Here is a 27,628-nt window from a genome sequence, read left to right as displayed (position 1 = left end):
TTTTTAAATGAATATGCAATTTTGCTTTTAGCCCCAGTCTATCAAACAATTGTATTTGAGAATAAAATACAATGTCCGGACTAATTATTTAACTTTAAAGTAGCTTTAAACTTAAGATTTTCAGCCATTAATCTAATATATCATTAACACAAAAAGAAGCTGTTGTTTATTTTCAAAAGATGATAAGTCCGGGACTTATTCTATTTTTGATACTAAAAAAATATTTCCCGTAGCTGTAAAATCGGATATAGATGGAGTAGATACTTCATATTTTAAAGACAGACGTGGTTATCCCTGGAGTACAAATTTAGTCAAAAAAACGAATTTTGAAAAAAAGTGGACTTATCATGTTTTGCAAATAAATGGTTCAATTATGGAACATGAGCACTGAACACCGCCAATATGAACATCGTCTTACGTACGTAACGTAACTTTTACCACCAACAACACCAAAGCGAAACACTAGCATTTGTGCTGAAAGGGGATGTTCTTCAGCTAAATAACTGCGAGCGAATTTATTTTGACATAAGAATTCGCTTCGCTCAAGCAAAAATCAACACAGAAAAATACACCGAGGCCGTAGTAAAAAAAAAAGAGAAGACAAAAATTCTGGAAAATCATTTTTTAATATTCTATGCTGCATTCAAATCGCAATATTTCTTTTTTTATCCAAATCATTTTGTTCGTATGAACAGAAATAAAATATTATAAAGAAGATATAAAACTTCTTCAACAATACAAACACAACCATGAAATGGGTAAGTTACTTACAAAAAATTTACAAGAATAAAATGAAAATATATAATTCCTTTTTGATTTTTCGTAAGCTTTAAAATAAATTAAATCTACTTATCTCTTGAACTTCTCTTCGTAACATTATCTTTCAAAAAAAAATGAATTGTTGCATTTTGTAATTTATTTCAATTTCAACGCAACAACAGGACTAAAACAACTAGAACCTTGTCGTGCATTGAGATAGCAAACTAACTGCTCCATTCACAATACCAAAAGCTGGATATTTGGAAAATTTAATAAAATATTAATTATATTACTTCAAACGCGTACCCTGTCAGTAGAGCATATAAAAAACCATTTGATTTGCATTCCTACTTTAGGAATTTTTAAACAATAAATTCAATCAAACAAAAAAAAGAAATTTTGAATACACATCGGCTGACAGCACCGTGGCTGAAGCCAGTGAAGTAACCACTAATTCAACAACTGATGTAAGTAGATAAATTTTGCATTGCTTTTGATTTGTTGTTGTTGTTTATTCGCTGCCGATAATAGGTTTCCTCTTCTCAAAAAAAAACCATTTTTACACACACACAAACAATATTTTTAATTTAATGCCGCCTTACCACCCACCACATGTCCACATCACGTTAAAGATGTTTTATTTTTGCATTTTTTTGTTTGTTCTGTGTTACTTTACCAATTGGCTATCAACCATCAAATTCTCTTTTTTTACATATATCCAAACCCCAAGGCGACTAACTTTTTTTTTTTTGATTCTACTAGTTTTTGTGGGCTATATGTCTTTTCTTGAGTTAGTTCTTATTTCCATTAGTCGACGTTCTTTCAGGACTAATATTAAAAACTTTTTAACCCCTTAAGGTTTCTCAAAAGTGGTTTGTCAAAAACTGCTTAGCTTTTTTATATCAATAATATTTTAAAATTCAATAATAGAATATCTTAAAAAAGACGTTTCACACTATTGAAATTTCAAAACAATCAAAAACAATATTCTAAGTTATAAACCACTTTTAAATTCTTCAAAAATAATAGCGTTTTCGTTTGGTCGTCCGGGACTGTCCGGAATTCTTCCGAACGATTTTGAAACTGATCGTTTGGCACTCAATGACAGTTCTAATTCTGAAAAGAAGAGAAAATCGATTCCGAATTTTGAGGCAGAATCAAAACCAGAATCACGCACACATGTTCACACTTAAGACGTCAAAGTAATGAAATGTCATTCTTTGTTGTTCATTTTTCAATTTTAAGATTTTTAACTATGCACAAACTTTAAATTATATTAAAATAAAGTGAAGAAAACAAAAAAAAAATAGATAACTTAATAATAATAAAAAAAAATAACAAAACGAAACTTTCATCAGACGTTCGCATTTGACGTTTCACAAATACAAAGAAACCCAAAGTTCAGAATCAAAAAAAAAGTATCCAACTCTGATCGTTTGGCATTCCGGGTCGGACAATCCCGGACAGTTCTAAGAATTCCCAAACGAAAACGCTATAACTTTAACTACTTTTATTTTGAACAGGTGAAATTAGAAATAACAACCAAAGGTCAATGACAAATTATTTGGCACCTTCTTTTTCATTTTAAAACTACGATACATTTATTAGTAATTGCCCGTTAAAAACTTTGACATCAAAGAAATTAAATTTTTAACCGTAGAAGCACCGTAAATATATCAAATGTTATTTTGTTGCAGGCACTACTATTATTTTGAACACAACTGTAAGTGATTTTAACAAAAATACGGGTAATGGAAATATGGAAAAAATTTACATATTGCATTTCTTATGAAATTCCTTAAAAAATCAAATTATACCTAACTATGTACCTAATTCCAAAAATGTTTCCTAAAATGCTTTGACATAAAAGCTACTTTCATCATAAGAGCAAGTACGTGCGACCCCAGTCGTGCATTTTACTTGTGTTTAAAATCAAAAATAATTTATTATCAACATACTTGTCAAAATATATTCATTACGTCAGAGATGTTCAACCATTATATGTTAAGAAATAGAGAGGATATAAGACTGCAAGCTTTTAGAAATGCAAGATGTCAAAACAGTCTGATTTATAAAGGGTTTAAACTTTTCAATGATCTACCAAATAATGTTAAACAACTAAGTAATAAGTTTGAATTTAAAAAAAAAGTAATAAGTTTTGTTAAACAATATATTTAATTGCCAATGCCATTGTAAATAACATATTATATTTTTATATACCTATTATAATATTTATATTGTAATTATTAATAGCAAATTTAGCTAAATAAATTGGGAGAATTCTCTCGTTAAACTAAAATATCATTGATATAAAAAAGCTAAGCAGTTTTTGACAAACCACTTTTGAGAAACCTTAAGAGGTTAAAAAGTTTTTAACATTAGTCCTGAAGAAGGGTATATCCATACCCGAAACGTCGACTCATTGAAATAAGAACTAACTCAAGAAAAGACCTATAGCCCACAAAAACTAGTAGAATTAATTTTACTAAAAAGGTCACGTAAGAAGGAATAATTTTTTTTTGTTAATATCCCCTGCCCCTGCACGAAATTTTGGAAAGCTTATCGACAAATGCCTTGATTGAATGTTATTTCAAATCTTAACATTATCCTTGTGATGTATATCTTATAGGCAATGCCTTCAGCAATAAGTGGTGGCGGTGGACATTCCTCGCATACGGTTAGTATTCCCAGCAATGAAGAATGCGGTATTCGGGACGTTTGGAAGCATAATCTCGAAGATGAGTTCCGAACTATTCGCAAAGTGGTGCAAAAGTACCATTACGTGGCCATGGACACGGAGTTTCCCGGGGTAGTGGCACGACCGGTAGGAGAATTCAGGTCGACTGCTGACTATCACTACCAGCTTCTGAGATGCAATGTGGATCTGTTGCGCATAATTCAACTAGGGCTGACCTTTATGGATGATGAGGGAAAAACTCCACCAGGCTACTCGACATGGCAGTTCAATTTCAAATTCAATCTTTCGTAAGTCCAAAATTATAGCTTCTCTTTTCGTTAGGAAGAACATTAACGTAACTGTTACAGGGAAGACATGTATGCACAGGACTCTATCGATCTATTGCAGAATTCTGGTATTCAATTCAAGAAGCACGAAGAGGATGGCATTGATCCTTTAGACTTTGCTGAACTTTTGATGTCGTCGGGCATTGTTTTGGTGGACAACATCAAATGGCTATGTTTCCACTCCGGCTATGACTTTGGGTATCTCCTCAAGCTACTAACCGACCAAAATCTACCAGCTGATGAGAGCGAATTCTTTGAATTACTCCGCCTGTATTTCCCCAACATTTACGACATTAAATATTTGATGAAGTCTTGCAAGAATCTTAAAGGCGGTCTGCAAGAAGTTGCTGATCAGTTGGAGCTGCGTCGCGTTGGACCACAGCATCAAGCAGGCTCTGATGCGCTCTTGACCGGAATGGCGTTCTTTAAAATGCGAGAGGTACAAAAACTATCATCAAATGATAAAAACTTTAACATTGAACTCACCCCACCATACCTTGACCATGCCATCGAATTTAATTCAATTGTTTTCGAAGCATAAAGATCATCATGTTTCTTTTTTTGTTTTTATTTTAACTAACTTTTTCTCATTTTTTTATTTCTCCCATTTTTTAATTTTTTTTATCCTCATTTTGAATTTTTTTGATTTTATTTTGTTGTTACTGGTGAACTTTTGAATTATCTATTTTTGAATATTCACCTGCATTATTGTTGACTTTTTTTCTTTATTATACATTTACATTCTTATTGTTGTTTGTTCATTTCAATTTTGGAGTTAATAATGAATTTATTAAAAATTAAACAAAATGAACACAATAATTTTGTTTTTTGTTTCTTTGCATATAATTTAATCATTTTAATTTTTATTTTCTGTTATCCCTTTTACTAACTGTTCCATTAACAAAAAAAAAGGCACCATCGTCATCATCATCATGAAAAGAGTTTTTAAATTTATATGTAGTTGATTTTTTTTTCTGTTTTGTTTATCTTTTTCTATTTCCGTAGATGTTTTTCGAGGATAATATTGACAACGCTAAGTACTGTGGCCACCTTTATGGGTTGGGTACATCTTTTATTGTAAACGGAGCCAATTTCCATGAGAACAACACCGAAAATAATAATGCAACAACGTGATTTTCTAGTGCGCGTCTCTCATAACACACATTTATATGTTTGAATATGTTCTTCTGCAAAAAGCGAGCGCATTTTCTCTGTATAACAATTAATTTAACAAACAAAACAATATTTGTCTCTAGTTTTTTTTTTTTGTTGTTGTCTTTATTATAAGAACATCATTATAGTAAAGTTATGGATGTAAAATTAAAAAAAAAATACAAATCCAAAAGCCCGCGCTCATTAAGGTAAAAACGTATATAAATCACTTATAAGTTCATACAATTTATTTAAAAAAAAAAAAAAAAACAAATTAATATATATATGTATAAGAAATACATTTATATATAAATTTATATCTTAAAAAAATAAAAAAAAAAATAACAAATCATACTCATTGCTATCAACTTTTCTTTTATTTGATGATTTTTAAATATTTTATCGCATACATTTAGCTTGCATTATTATTTTTCTTTTTTTTATATTTTTTTTTTATTATAATTGGTAATTTCCGTTGTACTAATCTACAAAATGTATTGATTTCTCTTTCTCATTATTTTGGTGTCTTCCCAACAATTTTGCTACGCATCTATTTTGCTGCTGTTTTTTTTCCAGCTTTTCCATCAGTTCAACGAGTCGGTCGCTGCTTACGATATTCGATTGCGTCGACCACACTCGATTGTAGTGTTAGGTGCTGAGACCACTGGGTAACTGCGAAGCACTAATGCAACAAAGAAACGTCAAGTACAATATAACTTATAGGGCATAGTGCATCTTCTCCACATACATGCATGCATTCATCGACTTGGAATTTCTGGGTTTCTTAAGTCTGTTCTCCTAAGAAGCCCACAAAATTCTAAATATGAAATGGAGAATTCTTATACCTGAAAGCTTCTGACCAAATTGATCTCTTGTTTGAAGTAAAAGCGAATGGATGATTTGTCTTCGTCAATTGCTTATCTGGAACCAAACTAACATTTTCATCACTACATGCTGTTATTCTAGTCTGGCGTAAGTTTGTTACGATTCCCGATAGGACAATCACAGAAACTGAATTTGAATTTATAAAAAGCACCAAACTTCGGTATAGCTTGTTTATAGCGTTTTACTATGAAAATGTTCATTTGGCACCGAATGGCTGTTCTTATTTTTAAAACAAAAGAATATCGATTACGTGCTAAATTGTAAATTTGTATCTCGGAAAAAAATATCTTAATATTTTTTGTTTCTAAAAAGCGACCCTATAACTTACTTTTAGTTCGGATCCTATGAATCCTTCCATTGAATCGATTCTAAATCTATTGTTGGCGAAGCTAATTGAATTAAAAAAAAACATAACTATAGCCTAAATCAATAATGAATCCAGTAGTGTGTTCGGGATATGCTTCTCAATTAACAAGGAAACATGATAAAATAAATGCTTTTTTATTAAGTTGATTTGATAAAAAAAAAATATTTTAGATAATTACACGGTGTAACACTCAAAATATACGCGGGCGGAGACCTATCAGGTTTTGTAGAGCTAGTCGCACTGAATACGAAACGGTATTTGAAAATCCCCTAACACCCCCAAAATCTGGAGTTACGGGCAAAAAACGGTTTTTTGGGCCTTCACCCATTGAAAAAATTCTAGCTTCGACTATTTTCTACCCATTTTCGATTTTTTTATAGTTTCTGATAGAAGATAAATATACCTTTTTAACAATGTATAAAACATGTAACTCGGTTAAACCACTTAGAATTTATAAGATGTCAAAGTTCAAAAATTCAATTTTTTTTGTCATTTGCCCAACTTCGGCATCAATTTAAAGTATATGTTTTCAAAACAACATGCTATTTAAAAAATATATTCTAAAACTATATCTATTTCCCAATTGATCGATGTATTTTTTATGAAAATCACTTCAAAATTGGCTTAGAAAAAAAAATTTTTCGATTTCAACCCAGATACAGAAATTCGAACTTTTAGGTATAGAACAAAAATGTTGTTTCGGCACGTAGAAGGATAAGTTGGACGCCAGGATTTGATGAAGGGTTTTTGTAGAGGAGCTCAATACAAACATTTTTTTTCTTTAAGAGGGGGGTCTATCTCCCCCCGTTTAGGTGGTAGGGACATTTTTCTAAAAAAAATTATTAAAAAACAACGGCAACACTTACAGTAATAAATGATACCATTTCCAAAAGGCAAAATTGTGCATTTGATTCTAATTTTTAAATCAATATAATATTACCAATAGTTTTTGAAATAATCGATTTCAAAGTTAAAAATAGGGGAAAAAATTTTTTTTAAACTCATTTTATACTATTTTTGTCCAGACTGCGACTCTTTTTTAGAAAAAATGGGGGAGATAGACCCCCCTCTTAAAGAAAAAAAATGTTTGTATTGAGCTCCTCTACAAAAACCCTTCATCAAATCCTGGCGTCCAACTTATCCTTCTACGTGCCGAAACAACATTTTTGTTCTATACCTAAAAGTTCGAATTTCTGTATCTGGGTTGAAATCGAAAAATTTTTTTTTCTTAGCCAATTTTGAAGTGATTTTCATAAAAAATACATCGATCAATTGGGAAATAGATATAGTTTTAGAATATATTTTTTAAAAAGCATGTTGTTTTGAAAACATATACTTTAAATTGATGCCGAAGTTGGGCAAATGACAAAAAAAATTGAATTTTTGAACTTTGACATCTTATAAATTCTAAGTGGTTTAACCGAGTTACATGTTTTATACATTGTTAAAAAGGTATATTTATCTTCTATCAGAAACTATACAAAAATCGAAAATGGGTAAAAAATTGTCGAAGCTAGAATTTTTTCAATGGGTGAAGGTCCAAAAAACCGTTTTTTGCCCGTAACTCCAGATTTTGGGGGTGTTAGGGGATTTTCAAATACCGTTTCGTATTCAGTGCGACTAGCTCTACAAAACCTGATAGGTCTCCGCCCGCGTATATTTTAAAACCGCATTATTGTAACACCGTGTTATCCAAGTAAACCACCTACATTAAGAAGTCCACCACCGCGACCGCCACCACCTATATTTAAGGTATCGGTTAATCCTGTAGTAACATTACTCAAGATTTTTGTCACTGAACCTATAGTTTTTGCAAAACCTTGGCACGTTGTCGATTGTAATGGTTTCAATGGAGCGCCCCACAACAGTAGTTCACAAACCCGGAAATCTGGGACGACATTCAGCTTGGTATCGATTTTTATAAAAGGCGTACCATCGCGACCGCCAGAGACACTTTGAAACACCGAAGATTTATCAGAGTTTTGTGGCTGAGCGAATTTAGTCAAAAGAGATATGAAATTTTTTCGAACTTGAATATCTTCAGGTTTAGTTAGGCGGGTATTTGGTAGGGGATTTCCTTCGATATCATTTGCATTGAACATGTAGCCCAATTCATCACCGTGTCCAATAGACGGAGTTTCAGCTTCTGAAGCAACAATTGGAAGGCCACGTAGAAAATTGATGCCTTTTGCCGTAGAGCCTGCATACTCAAAACTATAAAGAAAAGCCGACGCTGTTTTTCCCCATACTTGAGCAGTTAAAACGGCAGGTAAATTGAAGAGAGCATCGGTTGTCAACTCGGTAACCTATTCAAATAAACTTTAGTATAAACATAACGACAAAAATTTGAAATAGCATACCTTGGAGATCACCTGAAGTGGATCAAGGGATGCAGGAACTTTCAGTAAATCAGTTAGACCCAAGTTGAGAGCTTCAGCACCTGGTAGAATAGGTTTTATAATGGAACCAGTTAGTTCGTCAACACGAAGAAACGGTTTCAAACTTCCCAACGAGTCGCCAAGGGAATTTAATAAATTCTCTGCTGACTTTCGTACATCGTTGGTGGGATTCAAATTAATAGCGTAGGCAGTTTCTTGTTTAGCAACGCCGATCAGAAGTGGTATATTTGAGAAATTTCCTTTTGAAATTGAGTTTTCCGGCTGGTCTGTGATGATTCCGGGAAGACCTCTTCCATCGTCTGGTTGCTCTACATGAGGGTTAAATCCAACACAACCAGATAATTTTTTTATCATCGCTCGCCCTTGAAGCCGCTCGGTTTGCACTTGAGAATCCTTTATGACGATGTCCTTTACACTTCTCTGCAGTATATAAAGTTAAGATATTTAAAAGTGAGAAATAATACAATGCTTTTTCTAATACCTTTCTAAGACAGGAAACAATCTCGGTTTCATTAGATTTTGGACATTTATTTATTTGAGCAATCTCTTCAAGTGATTGAACGGGTGCGTCATCTTTAGCATATTGTGATAAAGCAGATCCAGACATGGCTACAACTCCTGTTACCGAGCCACTACGAGGCGACATCGATAAGAACATAGCGCTTGCTGCACCCGATCCGTGCCCAATAAGTTTGATCTGCTTGGGATCTCCTCCAAAAAATGAGATATGTTCCGTTATCCATCTTAAGGCTGTCGCCATATCAAACATTGCAAGATTTCCATTGAACTCCTTACTTCCATCACCAATGATTCCCAATGTCCCCAGTCTATATTGAATTGGAACCACTATTACCCCACCTTGGGCCAAGGGCTCGGCATCATATTGAGCTGCAGAGCCATAACGAAATGCTCCTGGGTGAATCCACACAAACACCGGAAGGCCTGTAGTTTCATCAGGCATCTGTGGCGTGTATATATTGAGCAGGAGACAATCTTCACTTCCAATCACATAATTTTGTATCGTATAGTGTGGTTGTGGACATGCTGGTCCATGTCTTGTAGCATTAATATCTCCTTCGAGTCTTCTATACCTTGGTCGACTAAATCGGTTTGGACCCACTGGTGGATCAGCGAATCTTAACCCTAAGAATGTATAAACTCCAGTTCTTGGATTGCGGAAACCTTCTACGCGTGCATGTCTATTATAAATTCTAGTAAAAACAACTGGATCATCTGGTGGAGGCTTAGCTGCCTCCTTGCCACCAACAATACGTTTAACACGAGCACTTTGTGTGATGGAAATTTCCATCAGAAGAACACAACAAAGAACGAATAAAATATTTAAAATCATTTTAGCTTCGTGATATGACACATTTAAATTCAATCAAACAAATGGAACAATCAGTCCCACCCGAAAAGCAGGTAAGCTTCAAGATGAAAACAGGTATATTAGGGAGAGGTATAAACTTCAATCCAGAGTTGATGAATTTTAAATGAAACACCTTTAGAATAATAATTAAGTTATGTGTGTGTACTCTGTGCAGTCACTTTACGTGCGCGACAACAATGCCGGAATGCAACCTAGACCTAAACATAAAACAAAACAAACGACATTTTAAATTACAATTATTGTGCAGGTAAGGGCACACAAACTGCTTGTTAAATTTAAGTTGAGGCGTTCTCTAGAAAAGGAACTGATTACATACATTTCGATAGTCAGTGATATTATTAAATGGACAAAATGTTGGAAACAAATAAAAATTGTTGAATAGATATTATAGTTAAGAATTCAAATTTATTAACTCTCAAATGTTAACTGTATATCTGTGGGAAAAATATCATTAATAGATAGTACTTTCATTAGAATTAACACAAATTACATTAATGGGTATTAATTAACAAAATACATACATATTTACATTGAAAAATTATTTTTTCATAGCGACCAGGTCCATGTGACTAGGGAAACATAACTGGTGACGATAAGTTAAGAGACAAAACTTCTTTGATTCAGAATATAAAAATAATAGGTCCTAAATATGCTTTGAGGCACGCCAGATATCGAAATTAATTAATAAGATTTTTACAGATCCAAGCCGAACTTAAACGAGGCTATCGCCAGTAAAAATTTTCCTGAATTTTTCCCTCGTAATATATTGGTTTTGGCAATAAATTTTCCAAGAGAACCTCTGTCATTTCAAAGGATTTTTATTCCATGAAAATGAACTCCGAGGGAAATTAATTATGTATTTATTATCTCAAACAATTTTTTGGTTTTAATGATTTTTACTTCAGAATTCTGTTAAAAATGAAACAACCAAGAAGTTTTAATTATAAGCCTTGATTTTTCAATCATCAGTTAGACTATCAGAAGAATAAATGTCAATATAAAAAAAAAAACTTTTATTCGTAGGAATAAACCTTAACTGGGGTTTATCTGGCTATTGAAAAATCGGCTCTAAGCCACTTTATTATACATAGGTCTTTTGATTCAATACAAAACTTAGTACATGCGATTCAATCCTATATTTTCAATTATAATGGGTCAAGACCATTTGAAATTTGTGCATGATACCGAACTTTGATAAGCTTTTTCTCAGGAACTAAAGGAACTTTTCACAGATCAATAGCTCTATGTCTCCAGAATTAATTTCTTTCATTCTATTTAAGATAAATGGAAACACTTAATTTTTAAGACCTTTCAATTTAGAGGGAAGTGGACTTGTCATGTTCCTTTTCTTAAATTTACAGTATCGGTCATGATTTAAGTTAAGAATGTATTCATTTTACAATTTGAAAAGTTGAATAAATCTTTATCTATCTATGTATGAATGCCAAAACAAAGACAGTGAGGACAGCGTAAAGATTTTGAAAGTTTTTTTTTCGAAAATTCTTTAACAAGTATCTTGGAAGTCGGGGAAAAGTGGCAAAGGAGACTTGAACCACAGATAATAAAATCATAATTTATTATCTGAGCTTGAACTGTTTTTTTTGCCCTTCAAAAAAGAGCACAACAAATCTCAGTCCGATCAAAAAATATCTTGAGGGTTCACAACGCCCTTCAAAACTGCTATGCTAGTTGGAAGTAAAGTACTGTGAGCAATATGCCAAAAAGCTAGAGCGTGTAGGTTCGGTCGAAAAAATTGACTTAATATGGAACAAAAAAAATTGTTTAAAATCAACGGTTACACTTACAATAACGTGCTATACATTTTTGTAATTGCCATTTTCTAGCACAGTTTTTGAAAAATTATTTTTCAAAACCAAAATTTTGAAAAAAAAAATTCCAACTAATTTTTTTCAAAATTTCATGTAATTAAGTACTAATTAAGTTTTTAAAATTCGATGCTCTGATTTTGTTTTTGAACAAAAACATAAAAACCGCATCCCAAAACATACTGTCATTTTCGAGAAATTAACAGAAACCAACACTATTTTTGTCTAAAAATTTCTTTATTTTTTGTTTTTACGTGGCTGGATCATGGTGGTTGGGGGTACTCGCCGCCCATAGCTTCTTGCAGTAACGGCCTTAAGTCAGTAAAATCGCAATTTTTTAATGAAAATTTAACAATAAATAATAATGTACCATGTTTTTCGAATCAAAAAAACTGAGTAAAACAATAAAAACTCAAAAAACTCCATATATTAACCTTTAGGGTATTTTGATTTTTTTCTAAAATTTCTTTGATCGATCTGCAACTTTTTTGCCGTTATTTAAGTTCCAAATGACACCCATCCTGGCTACGTATATCAAAAAACAAGACAACTTTGTTTTTTCACTCCACCCTAGTCCTCATGTCAAGTATTGAAAGTAATAATTCAATTACATAGGTACATTTAGTAAAAAAATAAAAATAAAAATTGGTTTGTTAAATTCCTAAAAGGAACAATAAAAGGCAATTAACTTAAAAAATTCAAAAAAAAACAAGAAAAAGACACAAAAGTATCATTTGGTTTAACTTCACAAGTTTAATAAGACCCATATATGTATGTCATTTATGAGATACGATCTTGTCACTTATGAAAATGTTTTTAAAACTACCTGCATATTGTTGTTTATTGGATTGAGTATGAACCCAAAATGAACGGCGCAGCGTATCCTGTACGCCATTTTGTTGTGATCAAAGAAAACAAAACAAAAAAAAGCATGATTCGTGTATTTTTTTAATTATTATAAATTTTATATAAAAACTAGTTTTAACCTAAACAAAATGGTCTAGAATAGTTGATCAATAAATTTTGTTATATATCTTAGAACCAACTTAAATTAATAATAATAATAATTGTATGACACTCGTGTTTGTTAAAAATCCATTCAAAATTTGGATATTGCAATATGTAATTATTAATTAAACAAATTCAAAAAATTAAAACAATCGATAGAAAACTTATTTATACAATAATCATAATTAATTGCAACAAAAAAATTGAATTATTACTCTAAGATTTTTATTATTATTAGCAACTACTATCTAGCGTTGCTTCTTTAACTATTAAGGAATAGCGACGGAATGTTTGGATGGTGTCGAGCAACATATCATACTTATATCAGCATCACAAGCATTTCCATTGGCAGTCTTTTGATCCTCCTCATCCTCTTCCTCACCGGATAGCTGAAAATTGGGTTTCGTATCATATTGTTGACTGCAGCTAGTTGTCATCTCATTGAATCCACTGTCTGTGCGATAAAGGATAGATCGTTCCGATACAGCTAAATGAGTCTGTTTTGCATTAGATTCCGCACTCAAATTAGTTGTCGGAACAAATATCTTATTTGCTTCCTCTAACGAATCATTCAACTGAACATTATTCTCATCTTCATTCGACGAGACAAATTGATTTGTAAATGATTGCGAAAGATTCTTCCTGCTTGTCGACCTTCGTTTACTTCGAGGTGTATCGGATTCCGACGAGATGTTGCTTATAGCCGACAATTGACTAACTTGCATTTCGTCTTCATCAATGTCCTGTGTATCGTCGGCAAACAAATCAAGTTCAGCGGACGCTCGAGATCTCTTTGTCGTATCCACAAGCAATCCACTGATTTTGATATTAAATGCCGTGTCGCTCTTTGCACTTGCCAGACGATACGGCGACGAAAGTTGATGCACCGAGCTACGTTCTGGAGTAGTAAATAAATACATTGGTGACTTTTTGGCAAGAGGACTAGCAAAATCCTCAACCTTTGGACATCTATAGTTCTCATAAAAGTAACCAGAACGTGATGTAGTGGCAACCTCGTTCTTAAAGTTAATCCTTGACCTATGTTTTGTCTCTGGAGACGAAGAGTTCTGAGCGATTGGTGACAACGAACCAAAAGAACTCTTATCCATCGGATCAGATAGCCTTGATTTAAAGAAGGCATCGTCAAATTTGGCAGATTTACATTTGAGCACTTCTGGCGATTGTGGCGGTGGACTGGCCGAGGTCAGTTGGCATCTTTCGACCTCAGCGCAAGTGTCATCATCCATACACGAGACACCTTGGTAATCGAATAGCTTGCGTCTCAGAGATGCATCACGGATATCATATTCAATGGCACTGATGGAACTATCAGCTAGATTACTTGTGCTCTGTTGGCATTCATTGAATGTAAAGTATGGAGCCAAGGCAGCCTCTAAATCCTTGGGCAATGTTGGTGGCAGCGAAAGGACTGTTTGTGCTGCATTATCGCGTATTCGGCGACCTGGCTTGGATATTGGAGTGTTGCCAGTTATTTCGGATAAAATTATGCGTTGACTGCGCAAAGGACAGTCAATTGGGCTAGGAACAATTTGTTGTTCTTTGAAAAACGAACTAATGGCTGACTGAGCTTTGGCTTCGAATTCCGGATCGGGGGAGTCATGGAATTGGGTTTCATGTGGCTCTACATTGGCTGGTTGCAAAGAGGACACATCGTCAATAGTCCAGGCAAATTGTGTTGAAGAGTGTTGTGGCGTTGGGGGACGCTGAAACAATGTTGGACTAAGAATGTGGATTTTTATTTAACAATTCCATAGAATACTAAAGAGAGAAGAAAAATAGAAATACCTTGCAATAATTGGCAAATGGAGTCGATCAGAAAGAGCAGCTTCAAAGGGATTCACAACTTTAGCGAAACGTTTGGTTGGTGGAGTTTTTAAAACAGGAAAAACATCAAAACTATTTGTTTCACGAAATCTCCTTGAATGATGGCCATGGGTCATCAGAGTTGTACTCTGGTTGGTTTTTCCTAGATTTTTACTAAAAAAATTTATCATTGGCGAACGATTTTTATAGCGTAAAGGAGTATTATCTAGAGAATTCATTTTTTAATTAAAAAAATTTTAAATATTTATGGAAAAGTATTGAAAATCATTTAGAAGGCAAGCCACGACAGTACACGGAAAAGGATTTTCTTTTTTTGAATTTTGAATGAAGGATTCGCTCCAGAAATTCGAAGTCTGGAACACAACGGCCTGAAATGTCAAAAATCTGCTGAATGCTGAATTTGGATGTGATGCAGTAGTTGTTTTTTTTTTGTTTGTAATTTGCGTACTACATGGGTTATTTTTTTGGGGATTTTTAGTTTTTATAGAATTTAAGGCACCGTTTCGATTAATAGGTTTATTTTACTGGAGCCCAAATGAGATGAATTTGCAAATTATTCTTTTCGAATGTTAAGTCGTATAGAAAAAAATTTAATTTTAACTTAATTATCTGATTTAGGTTGTAGTGAAAACATGCTACAAGTTTTATGTTTTGTGTGATTTGTATTATTTTAGCCCTGTTCCTTTAGGAGGTGGCAAAATACTACTAGTAGTTTACTAGCGATTTTCAATGGAACGCACTTTTAACGAATTCAATACAAATTGTATCTACTCGGGTAGAAGAGCATGAGTAGATGATTAGTACTTGATTAACCAAAACATCTACTATTAGTAAACTACGACTTCCAATGGAAAAGGGCTTTTGTAAAATAGAAGAAACCTTCTGTAAACTTGTCACCCGTTTAAAAACTGTTTAATTGTATGAACAAGAATTCTAAACCGAACGTCAATGTTCAGGTGCTACCGCATACCTTATCCGTTCAACCCTTTTTTTAAATTTTAATTCCGTGTATATCTACCTTTTTTATTCACAGAAGTTCGATTTCATTTATGAAGTTATGGTCAAAACAGACGTGCAGTTTTTTCCCTGCAGCAAAATAAAGTAACACGGCCTCTTGTGGGTGAAAAATCTGCATGCAGGGCAGAGCTGCATCATGTCTCTATTTCTAAATTCGATGCCAAGTTTCATTGCAGCCACAACAAGAAACAAGAAAAGTACAAAATAATTGTTATTTGGCATATTACTGATATTGACAGTCAATATTGACAGAATCTATAGTTCAAAAATTCATAAAACGTTTGTTTTGGTTTTAATAAAATGGAAGAACTATTGAATTTACAAAACAAAACATAACCATTTTGTTTTGTTTTATAAATCCAATTATTTCTTCCATTTTAACAGCATATAAGGGGTATTCACGATTCGATGCAAATGGTCTTGTATCATTGTAAAAGTGCAAAACCCTACTAACAATTTTGCTTCTATAATGCTTTACAGAAGCAACAATTGCATCTGTAAAGCTTTATAGAACCAAAATTGTTTCTCGGGAAGTGTAACATTTTCTTAAACTAAAATAACCAAATATACAGACTATAATTTTTTACACTTTTACACTTTTGCTATACCCTAACCCTATTGCAAAAATAAAATACAATGGTGCAAAATTTGTCTTTTGTAGTTGTAGTAGTAGAAAAATAAAATTTAGCAATTTTACACCTTTTCGTTGCACCGGATCGTGAATACCCCTTAGGTAACTTAGGGGTATTCACGATCCGGTGCAACAATAAAGGTGTAAAATTGCAACATTTAATTTTTCTTCTACTACAACTAGGTACAGCAGACAAATTTTGCACCATTGTATTTTCTTGTTGCAATAAGGTTAGGGTATAGCAAAAGTGTAAACAAAATTCTAGTCTGTATATTTGGTTGTTTTAGTGCCAGTTGAACAAACGTGGGTCAGCCTTGGTTCAGGAATTTAACCCGCCGATTTCGGCGGATTAGCTGCGGGTCAACTTCGGTTCAAGCATGAATGTGGCTATTTTTACATATATGGACCTTGAACCAGTGTTAAAACTCATCTTTACTACAGATTTCACAAGATAAAAGTTGCTGATCCACGGATTAAATATTTGTACAACTGGCCCTTAGTGTAAGAAAATGTTCCAATTTTGCACTTTTACAACGATACATGACTATTTGCATCGAATCGTGAATACCCCTTATCTCTTTTTTACTGTACAAAAAATATGAAGAAATTCGTCATAAGAAAATTTGCTAAAAACATAAAAGGTGTGTTTTTTTGTTTATCTATATAGATTTTGTGCAAAAAAACGACATCGGGATTTTTGAAATCCATGCAAACATTTGGCACCACTGTACATATACTTTGGCAGCTGTCTGTCAAAAATGTTGCTTTTGTTTTTTTTTTACTTTAACTCCGAAGTGGGAAGGCCATTACATCCATGTTGGATGCAAACAAAAATTTTCATATGGCCATGGCATCCATGTTGGATTCAAAAAAATTTTTTTTTTCACAAAAAACGAAAAATTATCTGTATATTCTTAGCTACATTTTAAGACCATGACCATTAACATTAGTTGCGTCGTTCTTGTGTTATATGAATTTTTTTTCGATTTTTAAAAAGTCAAATATGAAAACTTTTTTATTTTTATTTCTAATTTTTCGAAAAAACTTTGATAATTTTATATACATATCTGTTCAACAATCTTATCAGGATCCATTTAAGACTTTTATGTGAAAAGTGCATTGCGTATATCTCGAGATATTAACATTTCAATGCAACCATGTCAAACAAATTTTTGATTATTTTTTTCTATGAGAGTTTTTTTTCAAACCTCGTTTTCTCCGCTTTTTTTTTTTGTTAATATTTTCAGATATTTCTGTATGAACACAACAATTTAACTACCTTGGCACTACTGTTTTTATCGAGAGAAAGTAAAATCTGGATAATTATCTGGATTTTTCAAAAATCTATACAGATAAAGTTTTTGTTTGTTTTTAACACGTAAATTGTTTTGATTTCAAAAATCTCGATGTCGTTTTTTTGCACAAAATCTATATAGATAAACAAAAAAAACACACCTAAAATAATTACATACGGCAACGCCAACCACCGGCTGACATTTATCAGACAAGTCTATCCAACAAGTCCAAAGGTGTAAACCTCCCTCTAAGACATTTCAATTTTCAACCTTGAAACATTTCGACAGCAAGAACCAAATGTTGTATTTGTTTTATTTTAAACATTTTACTTTTTTCCATAAAGAAATTAATGTTGTGAATAATTATTTGGTTAAAAAACTAATCAATTTATAAAAACAGAAAACATGGCTGAAACAGGATGTCGACACTTCCAAGCATACATTCGAGATTGCGGATTGGACACACTCAGTGTTGTTGATGCATTTTTCTCGTCATGCATCTCAAAAGACGCCCGCAATAAAAAGGTACCTTAAGTCTCTATAACATAAATAACCAATTATACTCATGTATTCCACGAATCAAGGCTTTATCGTGTTCTTGTTTTGAATGCGGCAGCTTTGGCCTACAAATCTTTGCCTGTCTTCAGTGCATTTATTTCGGCTGCAAAGGCTCCCACATAACCAATCACTTAAAATCCTCTAAACACCCTCTCGCTCTCGAACTCTCGCACGGAGCTATTTATTGTAATTCCTGCAAAGACTACACCTACGATCAACGATACCAGGAAATCCAAGACAAGAACCGACGCCTCGAGGCAAAGGATCTTCAGAAAAGTCTAACCTACAGATGCTGGAGGCCGAGTGCAACCGAAATTAGCCTCTTGCTAAGCAATCCAAGAAGAAGGATGATCAAGGCCAACCAAACAATCGGCTTGAGAGGTCTTATGAATCTTGGTTCGACTTGTTTCATGAATTGCATAGTGCAAGTAAGCTTACTTTCTATGTTGTTTTTATTCGATCGTTGTTTTTTTATGCTATAAATTATTATATTCAAATAAGTGGAGAAGATGAAAATGTTGTTTTCCTTTGGATTTTTTGGTCACAATGGTTGAAGAAATGAAAATATTAACCCTCTATCGGCGCATGATTTTTCAAAAAAGTGTGCCCAAAACAGTCTCTTTAAAATAGTGACAATATATTTTTAAGAAATTGTAAATATAATATTCGAATTCTTCGAAAAATTCTACGTCAATTTAATACACATATTGGGCACGTTCAGGAAATATTAGGGACTAGATATTTAGGCAACGTCATTTTCTGAACGGAAATTTGAGGAAATTGACTAAATAAGTTTGGATATATTGCTATTGTCAAATTTCAAAATTTACTTAAGTATTTTACCGATCGCATGGGGAATACACCAAATTTCACTTAACTTTAATGAATATATAATATTAATTATAACCGATAATGCACTTTTTACTCGTTTTTCACACAAATACATTTAATTTTGCTAAATTAATTCTTTAATTCAAAACAATCTGCTGTCATGTTGACAAAAAAAACTTTCCTAAATTTTTAGGGAAAATTTTCTTGCCTAACTTTCCAGTTAGCTTTCCAATAAAGTTACCTAAATTGGAAAGATTTTTTTTGACAGCAGAGACCGAGAAATTATAAAATATTGAGACCGAAAAGAGTTATAACGCCATGAAAAAGTACAAACCAAATTCGCACCCGTGTGCCTTTCACGTTTCACGTCACAAAAAAGAGGTGTGCCAACAGAGGATAAGCAAACATTGGATTTTCTCGACGTTTCGACAGGGGTTGCTGTCTTCTTAGACCAAGAGCACACAGCGAATTTTGAGTATGCAGTTTTATAGCCTTATACGACCTTATAACTAATTCAGACTTGAATCGTATCTACTGCTAAGTACTTCTGTTTGTATTCAACTCCATTTCTTCTTTAGAAAAAATGTTTTGAATGGATTCAGAAGTACTAAAAAGTACTTTGCTGAGCACAACACTGTGTAGCCAGGCACTTTAGGGTGATCAACTCTCGAGTTTAAAATCGAAAGTTGAAAACGTCAACTTGGAGTGAATAAAATCGAACTCGGAAGTTGAGGATAAAAATCCACAAGTTATGTTCAACTCCGAGTGATGACGAATTGCCCTAAATTAACACAAATTCATATTCTAATTATAAGGACTGATGCTCTGTCATTTGCCCTAATCCTGAACACCTCAATCTTTCCAATGCAACGAATAGAACTCAAGATATATGCTTTTTTAACTTACCATATCAGCTCTATTCTTGGAGAATTAAAAAAAAAAAATTAAAAAGAAAAAATAAAAAGCCGCTTAGAGCCCCGCACACTACAAACTTTCTATCGGCCGACAGTTTAATCGGTCTCTTATGCAGTATGAAAATGTATGAAAGTGCGCACAGTACAACGATTAAGTATGGTCCTATCAAAAAATTTGTTTGATCAAAAAAAAGTTTGTTTTGCTTCACAATTGCCTTCAAAATAAAATATTTCCTACCTAGCCGACTATTTTGCTGCCTGTGCGCACACTAGGAGCCCAACCCGACTAAACTATCGGCCGGTAGAAAGTCTGTAGTGTGCGGGGGCTCTAAAACACCTTATATCTTGAGTTATATTGATCGTATCGTCAAGATTTATGTCTTCGGGCTTATGACATTGAATTACTATCTCTGTGTCCTGTTTAGGAAATTATTTTTGATTGAATCAGGTGCGACCTAAAAAATGACATGCATATCTCATTTTCCGATTTTTTCCAATAGCTGGTTTTGGTAATTAGCTCCTGAATTGTAAATAAATTATTTGTTTTTATTTTGAATAAAGTTCCCCTTAAGAAGACAGCAACCCCTATAGAAACGTCGGGAAAAGCCAATGTTTGCTTAATTGTTTCATTGCTACAACCATTGTGACCAAAAACGCCAAAGGAAACCAAGATTTTAATCTTCTCCACTTATTTAAATATAAACTCCAAATTGGTCACTAAATCATCTTTAATATAAATAATTATGCAGGCACTCATCCACACTCCTTTATTGAGTGATTACTTCCTATCCGAACGACATGAATGCAATTTGAAATCCTCCTTAAAATGTCTAGTTTGTGAGGTTTCGCGCTTGTTTCAGGTAAGAGTTTAGGGTGATGGTCGTTTGGTCTTATCATTTATTTCCCTGACTTTACAAGAACAGGAGTTTTATTCTGGATCACGTGGCCCATTGTCTCTACACCGCTTTTTGCACCTAATATGGAACCATGCCAAACATTTGGCCGGCTATGAACAACAAGATGCTCATGAATTCTTTATCGCCACTTTGGAGATATTGCATCTGCATTGCATAAGCTCGAAGAATGAGGAAAAAAATAGAGCGCCACCATTCAATACCAATGAAACAGGTCCAGCTCAATGCAAGTGCATCATCGATCAGATATTCACTGGAATGCTGCAGAGCGATGTTGTCTGCCAAGACTGCAAAAATGTGTCTACCACAATCGATCCTTTCTGGGATATATCTCTGGATCTTGGCGAAGTCGAGGGTGGGACATCTCCGAAAAGTCTAATTGACTGCTTGGAGCGTTATACTCGAGCTGAACATTTGGGTGAATTGGCAAAAATAAAATGTTCCATATGTAAGAGCTATCAAGAATCGACCAAACAATTGTCTCTGCGAACTCTGCCCAGTGTGGCAAGTTTCCATCTTAAACGATTCGAGCACTCTAGCATAATTCATAAGAAAATCTCAACGTTTATTTCGTTTCCAGCCGAATTCGATATGAAACCGTTCATGTCGGAAAAGAATAATCCCTACGGGGATTACCGGTATTCGCTTTATGCAGTTGTAAATCACATAGGTACCATTGACTCAGGACACTACATTGTCTATGTTCGCCATCATAAGGACACTTGGGTCAAATGTGACGATCATACTATTACGACTGCAACTTTAAATCAGGTTTTGGATAGCGAAGGGTAGGTGTTAAATTTATTTTTTTTAATAACTGAAATGATGTAATGTCATTGCAGATACCTTTTGTTTTACCACAAAAATATTTTGGAATACGAGTAAGTTTGAAGAACCGAATGGCGCATTGGGGTGTTGAGTGACTGATACATTTCTTTTCTTTTTTTTTTATTCGCCCTTATGAGGAACTTTATTCGTATCGTAGATTTGCCACAAATCCCAAAAAACAATCAGAGAATTCGTTCTTAATAATTTGTGTTAAATTTTCCATTACGAACGGATTCTGTGATAGTTTTTTTCGTCATTCGTAGTAAATCTACGATACAAATAGAATTTCTAATAAGACCGATTATTATTTTTGTGTTTGAATGAAATTCTTTTTAGTTAATTGATCAAAAATAATTAATTTATTTTCATTAAGATAAATATAAGACGCTTTGTAAAAATAAAACAAACAACAAAATACTAATTATTTCGCTTTGATTTGGGAATTTGGTCCATACGACTCCTTCGAGTTGCTTCCATTTGTTTGGCCTTTTCCCAGCTATCTCTGTCGAATTTGGATTTGCCACTGGCTATAGCTAATAGCCGCGATAGGACCAGTAGTCCATGGAGTTCATCTGCGCCAACTTTGGCATTGGCCTTGCGCATTTCAACAAAATCAGTTTGTATCATTTCACTTTCTTCAGGATTCATATCAAATTTGGTTAATTTAGCAGAAGTTAGGTAACATCTGATGGCATCCAATTTGGGTTGAGCGTAATGTTTAGCTGCTTTTAATGTTTCCTCGATCAAAGTAATTCTATCATTGTCAGCATTCAGAGGTACTTGGAAGTCATTCTGCAAAAAAAACGAAAGAAAACATTTTCAATGTTGAAAGGTAATGGAGATTTAAGTTTATATTTACAGGTAGCATACTCCTTCCTTCACTTAGCACAAGAACTGGAATATCCGTGTTGAAATTTATATCGTAATATTGGAAATCACACTTTAATTGTTGGGTTTTAATGAAATGCGCCAAGTTCTGGACTCCACGAACGCCGTTGTTCTCGAGCTTGCCGGGTTGCAAGCGAGTTTCATCTAAAACCAAGTGTGTGTGTGGTGCTAACTGAAGAATTCCCGATGTGAGTTTATTTGTTTGGTAGTCTTTTCTACAAGAAATTAATAATTTTCAAAGAAATTAATACAAACGGGTTCAAATTGTAGGTCTCCAGATTAGTTAACTGAAGTTTCCAGCAGTATTTTGCTAACTTTTTTTTAAGAAGAATATAATTTTATAGCCCTAACATAGTTTTCCGAAGGGTAAAGAAGATCTAAGCAAATAACAGACAAATTCTAAAGTTACTAGGGTATTTAAAAGAATATTGAGCAACAAGCAGTTTTTAATAATAAAAGGAGGTCAGACCTAATGATTGTGCCTAACGGTTCACCACAAGGATGAACAACAAGTAGTTTACTCATGAGTAGATGATCTAGTACATTTACTACTAGAACTACTCATGCTCTTCTTCCCCAGTAGATAAATTGAAAATCACTAGTAAACTACTAGTAGTACTTTGCCACCTCCCAAAGGAACAGGGCTTATGATACATATACAGTGGCGACAAAATAAATAGCACATGTTCCCTAAACTTTATAAAAATGAATGTTTTTCGCACTTTTTTAACTTCAAAGAGCTGTTTTATTAATGAGGAAGTAAGAACTCAAATATATTTGATTTATTCAAAAAGAAATTAAGTACATTGAATTCTTAAACAAAAAATAACAACAAAATCATTAATACAGTTCAAGTTTTTTAGGACAAAATAAATAGCACACTTCCCAAAAACAAACACAAATTAACAAACATTTTAACACAATTAAAAGAAAATAACTAGTATTTGGTTGGGTAACCCTTATTGCTAATCACAGCATAAAACCGGCGGTTAATATACGAAACAAGACTCTAAAATCGTTCAACAGGTACTAAGTACCAAGCTTGTCGAAATTCCTGCCAAAGTTTGTCCAAATTTGAGGTATCAGATCTATTAATCGCTTTTCCCACGTCACTCTACAAGTCCTCGATAGGATTCAGATCTGGGAACTGGCCTGGCAATTCCATAACACCGACTTCTTGGACGCATAGCCATTGTTTCACAGACTTAGTCTTATGTTTTGGAACGTTGTCCTGTTGAAATGTCCACTTTAAAGGCATTTCCTTCTCAGTAAACGGTAGAATAGTGTCCCTTAGGATTTCCTTGTATTTAAGGTGGTCCATAATACCCTTTATCCGATGAAGTGGCCCCACACCATGCCAAGAAAAACATCCCAAAAAAAGAATACTAGCCCCACCATTTTTAACAATCTTTATGTTATACTGCGGGTCATATTTCAATTGCCCCACGCGGGGAATTTCCGTATGCAGCTTTTGGAAATGCTCCAAATGTGGCATTTTCAAATTATTGCAAATATTTTGTCAAGATGATATGGCCCTGGAGGTAGAGGTTAGGACTTTTACTATTTTAAATAGTATGTCTTAACTTAGGTCTCCAATAATTTTAAGCTTTTACCTTGGCTATTTGCTTGTTTTTAAGTTTATTTGATTGGACTATACATATTAGGGAGACCTCTAAGATCTAAAGGATTTTTTAGCTCAACCGTACATCTTATGATGAATAGGTCATAGTTTATAGTAGAGATGCCGCGAACATTGATTTGGCCGAATACCGATTATTCGGCCACGCTCCTCGGCCAAATACCGAATATTCGGCCAAGAACACTCAGAAAAAAACGTTGGTAGTTTCAAAAATTTTATATTTTGTCTCAAGAATAGATGTGGCTTAAAAAATTCCCAACAATATCATATTGTAACGATGAATAACTGAACTAATTTTAAGATAAATGTCTGAACACACTACCTACTACTGCAAAGGCAGACATCTGTTCGCCAAGATCGAACGGCGGACCCATACAAGTGGTGGTCATTGTGATCAACATATACTACAAAATTTCCAATTTTCCAACATTTGCTAAAGTCTACCTTTCGTCTCCTGGGACAAGTGTTTACAGTAAAAGACTATTTTTCGAAGCAGGAATAGTTTACAAAGATAAACGTAAATAAAGATAATTCGGTATTCGGCCGAATAGTTAAACTATTCGGCCGAATACCAGCAAAATAGGCCGAATGTTCGCGGCATCTCTAGTTTATAGATTGTATTGCCTTCGAAAAGGCAACGACTATTATTCCAAACCATGCTAAGTAGTACAAAAGGAGTGGGGAGTGGGGAGTGGATACCAAGAAGCAGACTTGGAAATCTTCATATCGAATACCATTATTTTTTAAGTCTTCTTTGAAAACCAAAAACAAGTTAACAAAATAAAAATATCTCACTTTGGAAAAAACTGCAGTGTATTCATCGTATCCAAGGTCATTGGCAAATAATGACTGGCTGGCAAAAAGAGTTCCAAAATATCGTACAGATCTTGTGTATAACTAGGAAGTAATTGTTCAGGTATATTGCATAAATTCAGAGCAAATTTTCCCAAACTATGTAAATCCGAACGAATGTACCTAAAATTAAAAAGTTTTGTAATTTTTTACAAAAAGAAATTTATGTAATTATACTTACACTGTTGATATTAAATGCAAAAGAAGATATTCCGCTGCCAAATCATCACCAAGCAAACATTGTGTGAGTAGAATTTTAAGATCTTTGTAAACATGCTCAAAATTGTAACTTGAAAATATGGATTCACAGATCGATGAATCTAACAAAGGATTATTGTGTTCCAACTTTCTCACTGCGACAGCATGCAAACGCGGAATGAGTGATGGGGGCGGATTTTGGGCCTGTCGCTCTCCACAGCTTTCAAATTCATCAAAGGCTGGGTCTGTTGTAGATGCATCCAATGCCGGATCAACCGACAAGAAGCCCACAACATCGATAATTGAGTTAAGAGTATGACTGTCAAAGTCACTGTATAGTTTGATCAAACAGGCTTTGCTAGGTCGATCGGGAATGGGAGAGTTTAGAAGGTATTCGGCAGATAATGCAGAGGTACGAGTATTCGATGAAGATGACCCGTTAACCTCGGTGCATTGCCGTTTATTTGAAATGTTAGAAATGTTGTTAGTTTGATCTAAATCAATCATTTCAGAATCAGTTTCGTCGGCAAGTGGACGCTTTGGAACACTTTGTGAACGATTTACTTCATTATTTGAAATGTCCCTTTTGGTACAATTCGATTCTTCGAATGTACTAGCCCAAGAATTGAATCCTGGCAATGAAACTACAAAGACAGTTCTTCTTTCGGCTTGGACATTGTCGAAGCACTCAAAGTCTGGCTTTTCATTGGCATTCAGTACCAGACAATCCCGATATTTACCATTTTGAAATCTACTCTTGCCATCAGTCGAATTGACTTGATAGTTTTGCAAATAGATTTCTGGATCAAGCATATCTTGAATCATTCCTCGAAATCTGACTAATGTCAAGTCTTTCAATTCATGCAGAGGAGTGTAGTTGAGGTACGGTATTTTGCGCCAGAGTTCTTTGTTTTCTAATAAATTTAAGTAATGAGACTCATTTTTTAAGAACTCAGTCAAATCGGGTATATTTGTTGTAATAGGCATTTTAATAAGTTTATAATAAATATGAATTAAAAAGCAAATAAAAACTTGTTTATTGTGTTAAACAATGAGAATAAATAATTGGCGGGAAATTTTGCAAAATCAACTTCACAACAAGCATTTCAAATACAAATGTCAGAAATGACGTTTCGTATTAGGTCTGTTCATACTATGGACAGTGTGCACAAGAATTGACTGAAGCGTCGGATGAAACGGAGGGGAACAGTTCCCGCAACCGCACTCGACGGATGAAAACTTATCGAAAATACAAAGAAAACAACAACAATTGACAGCAGCTTCCGACTCCATCCGCCAATTATGGTTCTGGCTTTAGGTTAGTTTCACTTCCGGCAAGTCAATAGCTGCGTTCCTTCGAGGTGGTAGTTTATTTAGCCCTGTTCCTTTGGGAGGTGGCAAAGTACTACTAGTAGTTTACTAGCGATTTTCAATGGAACGCACTTTCAACGAATTCAATACAAATCGTATCTACTCGAGAAGAAAAGCATGACCAGATGATAGTACTAGATTAACCAAAACATCTACTTAATAGACTACCACCTCCAATGGAACAGGGCTAATGAAAACATAAGCCGCGTTCCTTTCGAGGTGGTAGTTTACTCATAGTAGCCTAGTACTGCAATTAACACATCATAATCTTTTCTACTCGAGGAGATAGGAATTTGTAGTTGTTGTACTAGATTTCTACTCAAGAGTAAATTACAACCTCTAATTTAACAGGGCTAGTATGAGCAGTTGGTAGTACTAGATTTATAATCATGAGTAGAGTACTAGATTTATAGTCATGACTCATGAGTATAGTACCAATTCCAAAGGAAGGCAGCTAATGGGGCTTTTCCAAGAGGAAAAGTACTAGAAGAACTTCTTTTTTATTGGTCAACCTGCACTGGTGAAGAGGTAAACAAACATTTTTCCCTATGCTAATTACAACAAAAAAACTATTTTCAGTACAAAAAACGTTTGTTTGCATCTTCACTAGCCCAGAAATGACATTCTTTGGAAGTTCCCCATATAGGATGATTTTTGAGGTACCAACATATTTGAAGTTATATACCTACAACTTCTTTTGGTGCGTTGAGTTATAACTACATTACATACTCCTTATTGGGAAAATTACAAAAGTAAAAAGTTTTTTTTCTTATATGCGCTATTTGTTTGAGAAAACCAAAAAGACATCATTTTTTATGTCAGTAACGGATAGGGCGGAATATATGGGTTGTCCTCTTAAGCCTTGTCGCTAAATTTTAGCTGAAATTTTTTTATCCGCTTTTGTTGACTTTTACTTCATTCACATATTTCGCGGGCATAAGACTTTTTGAAAAAAAGACCAATAGGCTAAAAACAGAATACCGTATACGGCGTCACTGAGTCCTATAAAACACTTTATAGTAGCTTAGTTTTCATGA

The 27,628-nt window shown here is 33.9% G+C and overlaps 5 protein-coding genes across 6 annotated transcripts; 2 read left to right on the top strand and 3 right to left on the bottom strand.

Moving 5' to 3' along the window:
• The first annotated feature begins 496 nt into the window (after positions 1-496).
• LOC129919825 (CCR4-NOT transcription complex subunit 7) lies at positions 497-5,172 on the top strand. 2 transcript variants are annotated; one of them, XM_056000896.1, is made up of 5 exons: positions 527-758; positions 942-1,226; positions 3,389-3,744; positions 3,805-4,222; positions 4,789-5,172. In XM_056000896.1, the coding sequence occupies exons 3-5, from the start codon at positions 3,392-3,394 to the stop codon at positions 4,915-4,917; spliced, it is 900 nt and encodes a 299-aa protein (XP_055856871.1). In that variant the 5' UTR covers positions 527-758; positions 942-1,226; positions 3,389-3,391; the 3' UTR covers positions 4,918-5,172. The 2 variants fall into 2 exon arrangements, with proteins under 2 accessions (XP_055856870.1, XP_055856871.1); XM_056000895.1 differs by lacking the exon at positions 942-1,226 and having other exon boundaries at positions 497-758; positions 4,789-5,171.
• A 1,097-nt stretch (positions 5,173-6,269) lies between these two features.
• LOC129919824 (liver carboxylesterase 1-like) lies at positions 6,270-10,297 on the bottom strand. The gene is made up of 3 exons (XM_056000894.1): positions 9,068-10,297; positions 8,548-9,006; positions 6,270-8,493 (listed from the first exon to the last, which is right to left on the bottom strand). The coding sequence occupies exons 1-3, from the start codon at positions 9,935-9,937 to the stop codon at positions 7,876-7,878; spliced, it is 1,947 nt and encodes a 648-aa protein (XP_055856869.1). The 5' UTR covers positions 9,938-10,297; the 3' UTR covers positions 6,270-7,875.
• Positions 10,298-12,763: 2,466 nt separating this feature from the next.
• On the bottom strand, positions 12,764-15,090 carry LOC129919822 (protein aurora borealis). The gene is made up of 2 exons (XM_056000893.1): positions 14,617-15,090; positions 12,764-14,550 (listed from the first exon to the last, which is right to left on the bottom strand). Exons 1-2 carry the CDS (start codon positions 14,871-14,873, stop codon positions 13,080-13,082), a joined length of 1,728 nt encoding a protein of 575 aa, XP_055856868.1. The 5' UTR covers positions 14,874-15,090; the 3' UTR covers positions 12,764-13,079.
• Positions 15,091-17,856: 2,766 nt separating this feature from the next.
• On the top strand, positions 17,857-21,938 carry LOC129919821 (ubiquitin carboxyl-terminal hydrolase nonstop). The gene is made up of 5 exons (XM_056000892.1): positions 17,857-18,123; positions 18,183-18,584; positions 20,651-20,761; positions 20,825-21,603; positions 21,658-21,938. The coding sequence occupies exons 1-5, from the start codon at positions 18,004-18,006 to the stop codon at positions 21,698-21,700; spliced, it is 1,455 nt and encodes a 484-aa protein (XP_055856867.1). The 5' UTR covers positions 17,857-18,003; the 3' UTR covers positions 21,701-21,938.
• Positions 21,939-21,983: 45 nt separating this feature from the next.
• LOC129919820 (mini-chromosome maintenance complex-binding protein) lies at positions 21,984-26,329 on the bottom strand. Its single transcript, XM_056000891.1, has 4 exons — positions 25,204-26,329; positions 24,966-25,145; positions 22,503-22,746; positions 21,984-22,435 (listed from the first exon to the last, which is right to left on the bottom strand). Exons 1-4 carry the CDS (start codon positions 26,205-26,207, stop codon positions 22,061-22,063), a joined length of 1,803 nt encoding a protein of 600 aa, XP_055856866.1. The 5' UTR covers positions 26,208-26,329; the 3' UTR covers positions 21,984-22,060.
• Positions 26,330-27,628: the final 1,299 nt, after the last annotated feature.

The sequence above is a fragment of the Episyrphus balteatus genome, chromosome 4 (assembly GCF_945859705.1).
Source record: "Episyrphus balteatus chromosome 4, idEpiBalt1.1, whole genome shotgun sequence".
Lineage (NCBI taxonomy): Eukaryota > Metazoa > Arthropoda > Insecta > Diptera > Syrphidae > Episyrphus > Episyrphus balteatus.
Note: the sequence above shows the minus strand (reverse complement) of the source record. Positions and strands in the feature narration are given on the sequence as shown.

What these genes read in the sequence shown, in the direction of transcription:
- LOC129919825 (XM_056000895.1), top strand. An exon ending in AATTTCAAATTCAATCTTTC is followed by an intron (nt 3,745 to 3,804) that starts GTAAGTCCAAAA and finishes TAACTGTTACAG; the next exon opens with GGAAGACATGTATGCACAGG. An exon ending in CGTTCTTTAAAATGCGAGAG is followed by an intron (nt 4,223 to 4,788) that starts GTACAAAAACTA and finishes CTATTTCCGTAG; the next exon opens with ATGTTTTTCGAGGATAATAT.
- LOC129919824 (XM_056000894.1), bottom strand. Translation starts at nt 9,937, where the DNA reads ATGATTTTAAATATTTTATTCGTTCTTTGTTGTGTTCTTCTGATGGAA. An exon ending in TTGTTTCCTGTCTTAGAAAG is followed by an intron (nt 9,007 to 9,067) that starts GTATTAGAAAAA and finishes TATATACTGCAG; the next exon opens with AGAAGTGTAAAGGACATCGT. An exon ending in CACTTCAGGTGATCTCCAAG is followed by an intron (nt 8,494 to 8,547) that starts GTATGCTATTTC and finishes TTATTTGAATAG; the next exon opens with GTTACCGAGTTGACAACCGA.
- LOC129919822 (XM_056000893.1), bottom strand. Translation starts at nt 14,873, where the DNA reads ATGAATTCTCTAGATAATACTCCTTTACGCTATAAAAATCGTTCGCCA. An exon ending in CATTTGCCAATTATTGCAAG is followed by an intron (nt 14,551 to 14,616) that starts GTATTTCTATTT and finishes CCACATTCTTAG; the next exon opens with TCCAACATTGTTTCAGCGTC.
- LOC129919821 (XM_056000892.1), top strand. Translation starts at nt 18,004, where the DNA reads ATGGCTGAAACAGGATGTCGACACTTCCAAGCATACATTCGAGATTGC. An exon ending in AGGTTTCGCGCTTGTTTCAG is followed by an intron (nt 20,762 to 20,824) that starts GTAAGAGTTTAG and finishes TTACAAGAACAG; the next exon opens with GAGTTTTATTCTGGATCACG. An exon ending in CAGGTTTTGGATAGCGAAGG is followed by an intron (nt 21,604 to 21,657) that starts GTAGGTGTTAAA and finishes ATGTCATTGCAG; the next exon opens with ATACCTTTTGTTTTACCACA.
- LOC129919820 (XM_056000891.1), bottom strand. Translation starts at nt 26,207, where the DNA reads ATGCCTATTACAACAAATATACCCGATTTGACTGAGTTCTTAAAAAAT. An exon ending in TTGCATTTAATATCAACAGT is followed by an intron (nt 25,146 to 25,203) that starts GTAAGTATAATT and finishes TTTTAATTTTAG; the next exon opens with GTACATTCGTTCGGATTTAC. An exon ending in AAGGAAGGAGTATGCTACCT is followed by an intron (nt 22,436 to 22,502) that starts GTAAATATAAAC and finishes TTTTTTTTGCAG; the next exon opens with AATGACTTCCAAGTACCTCT.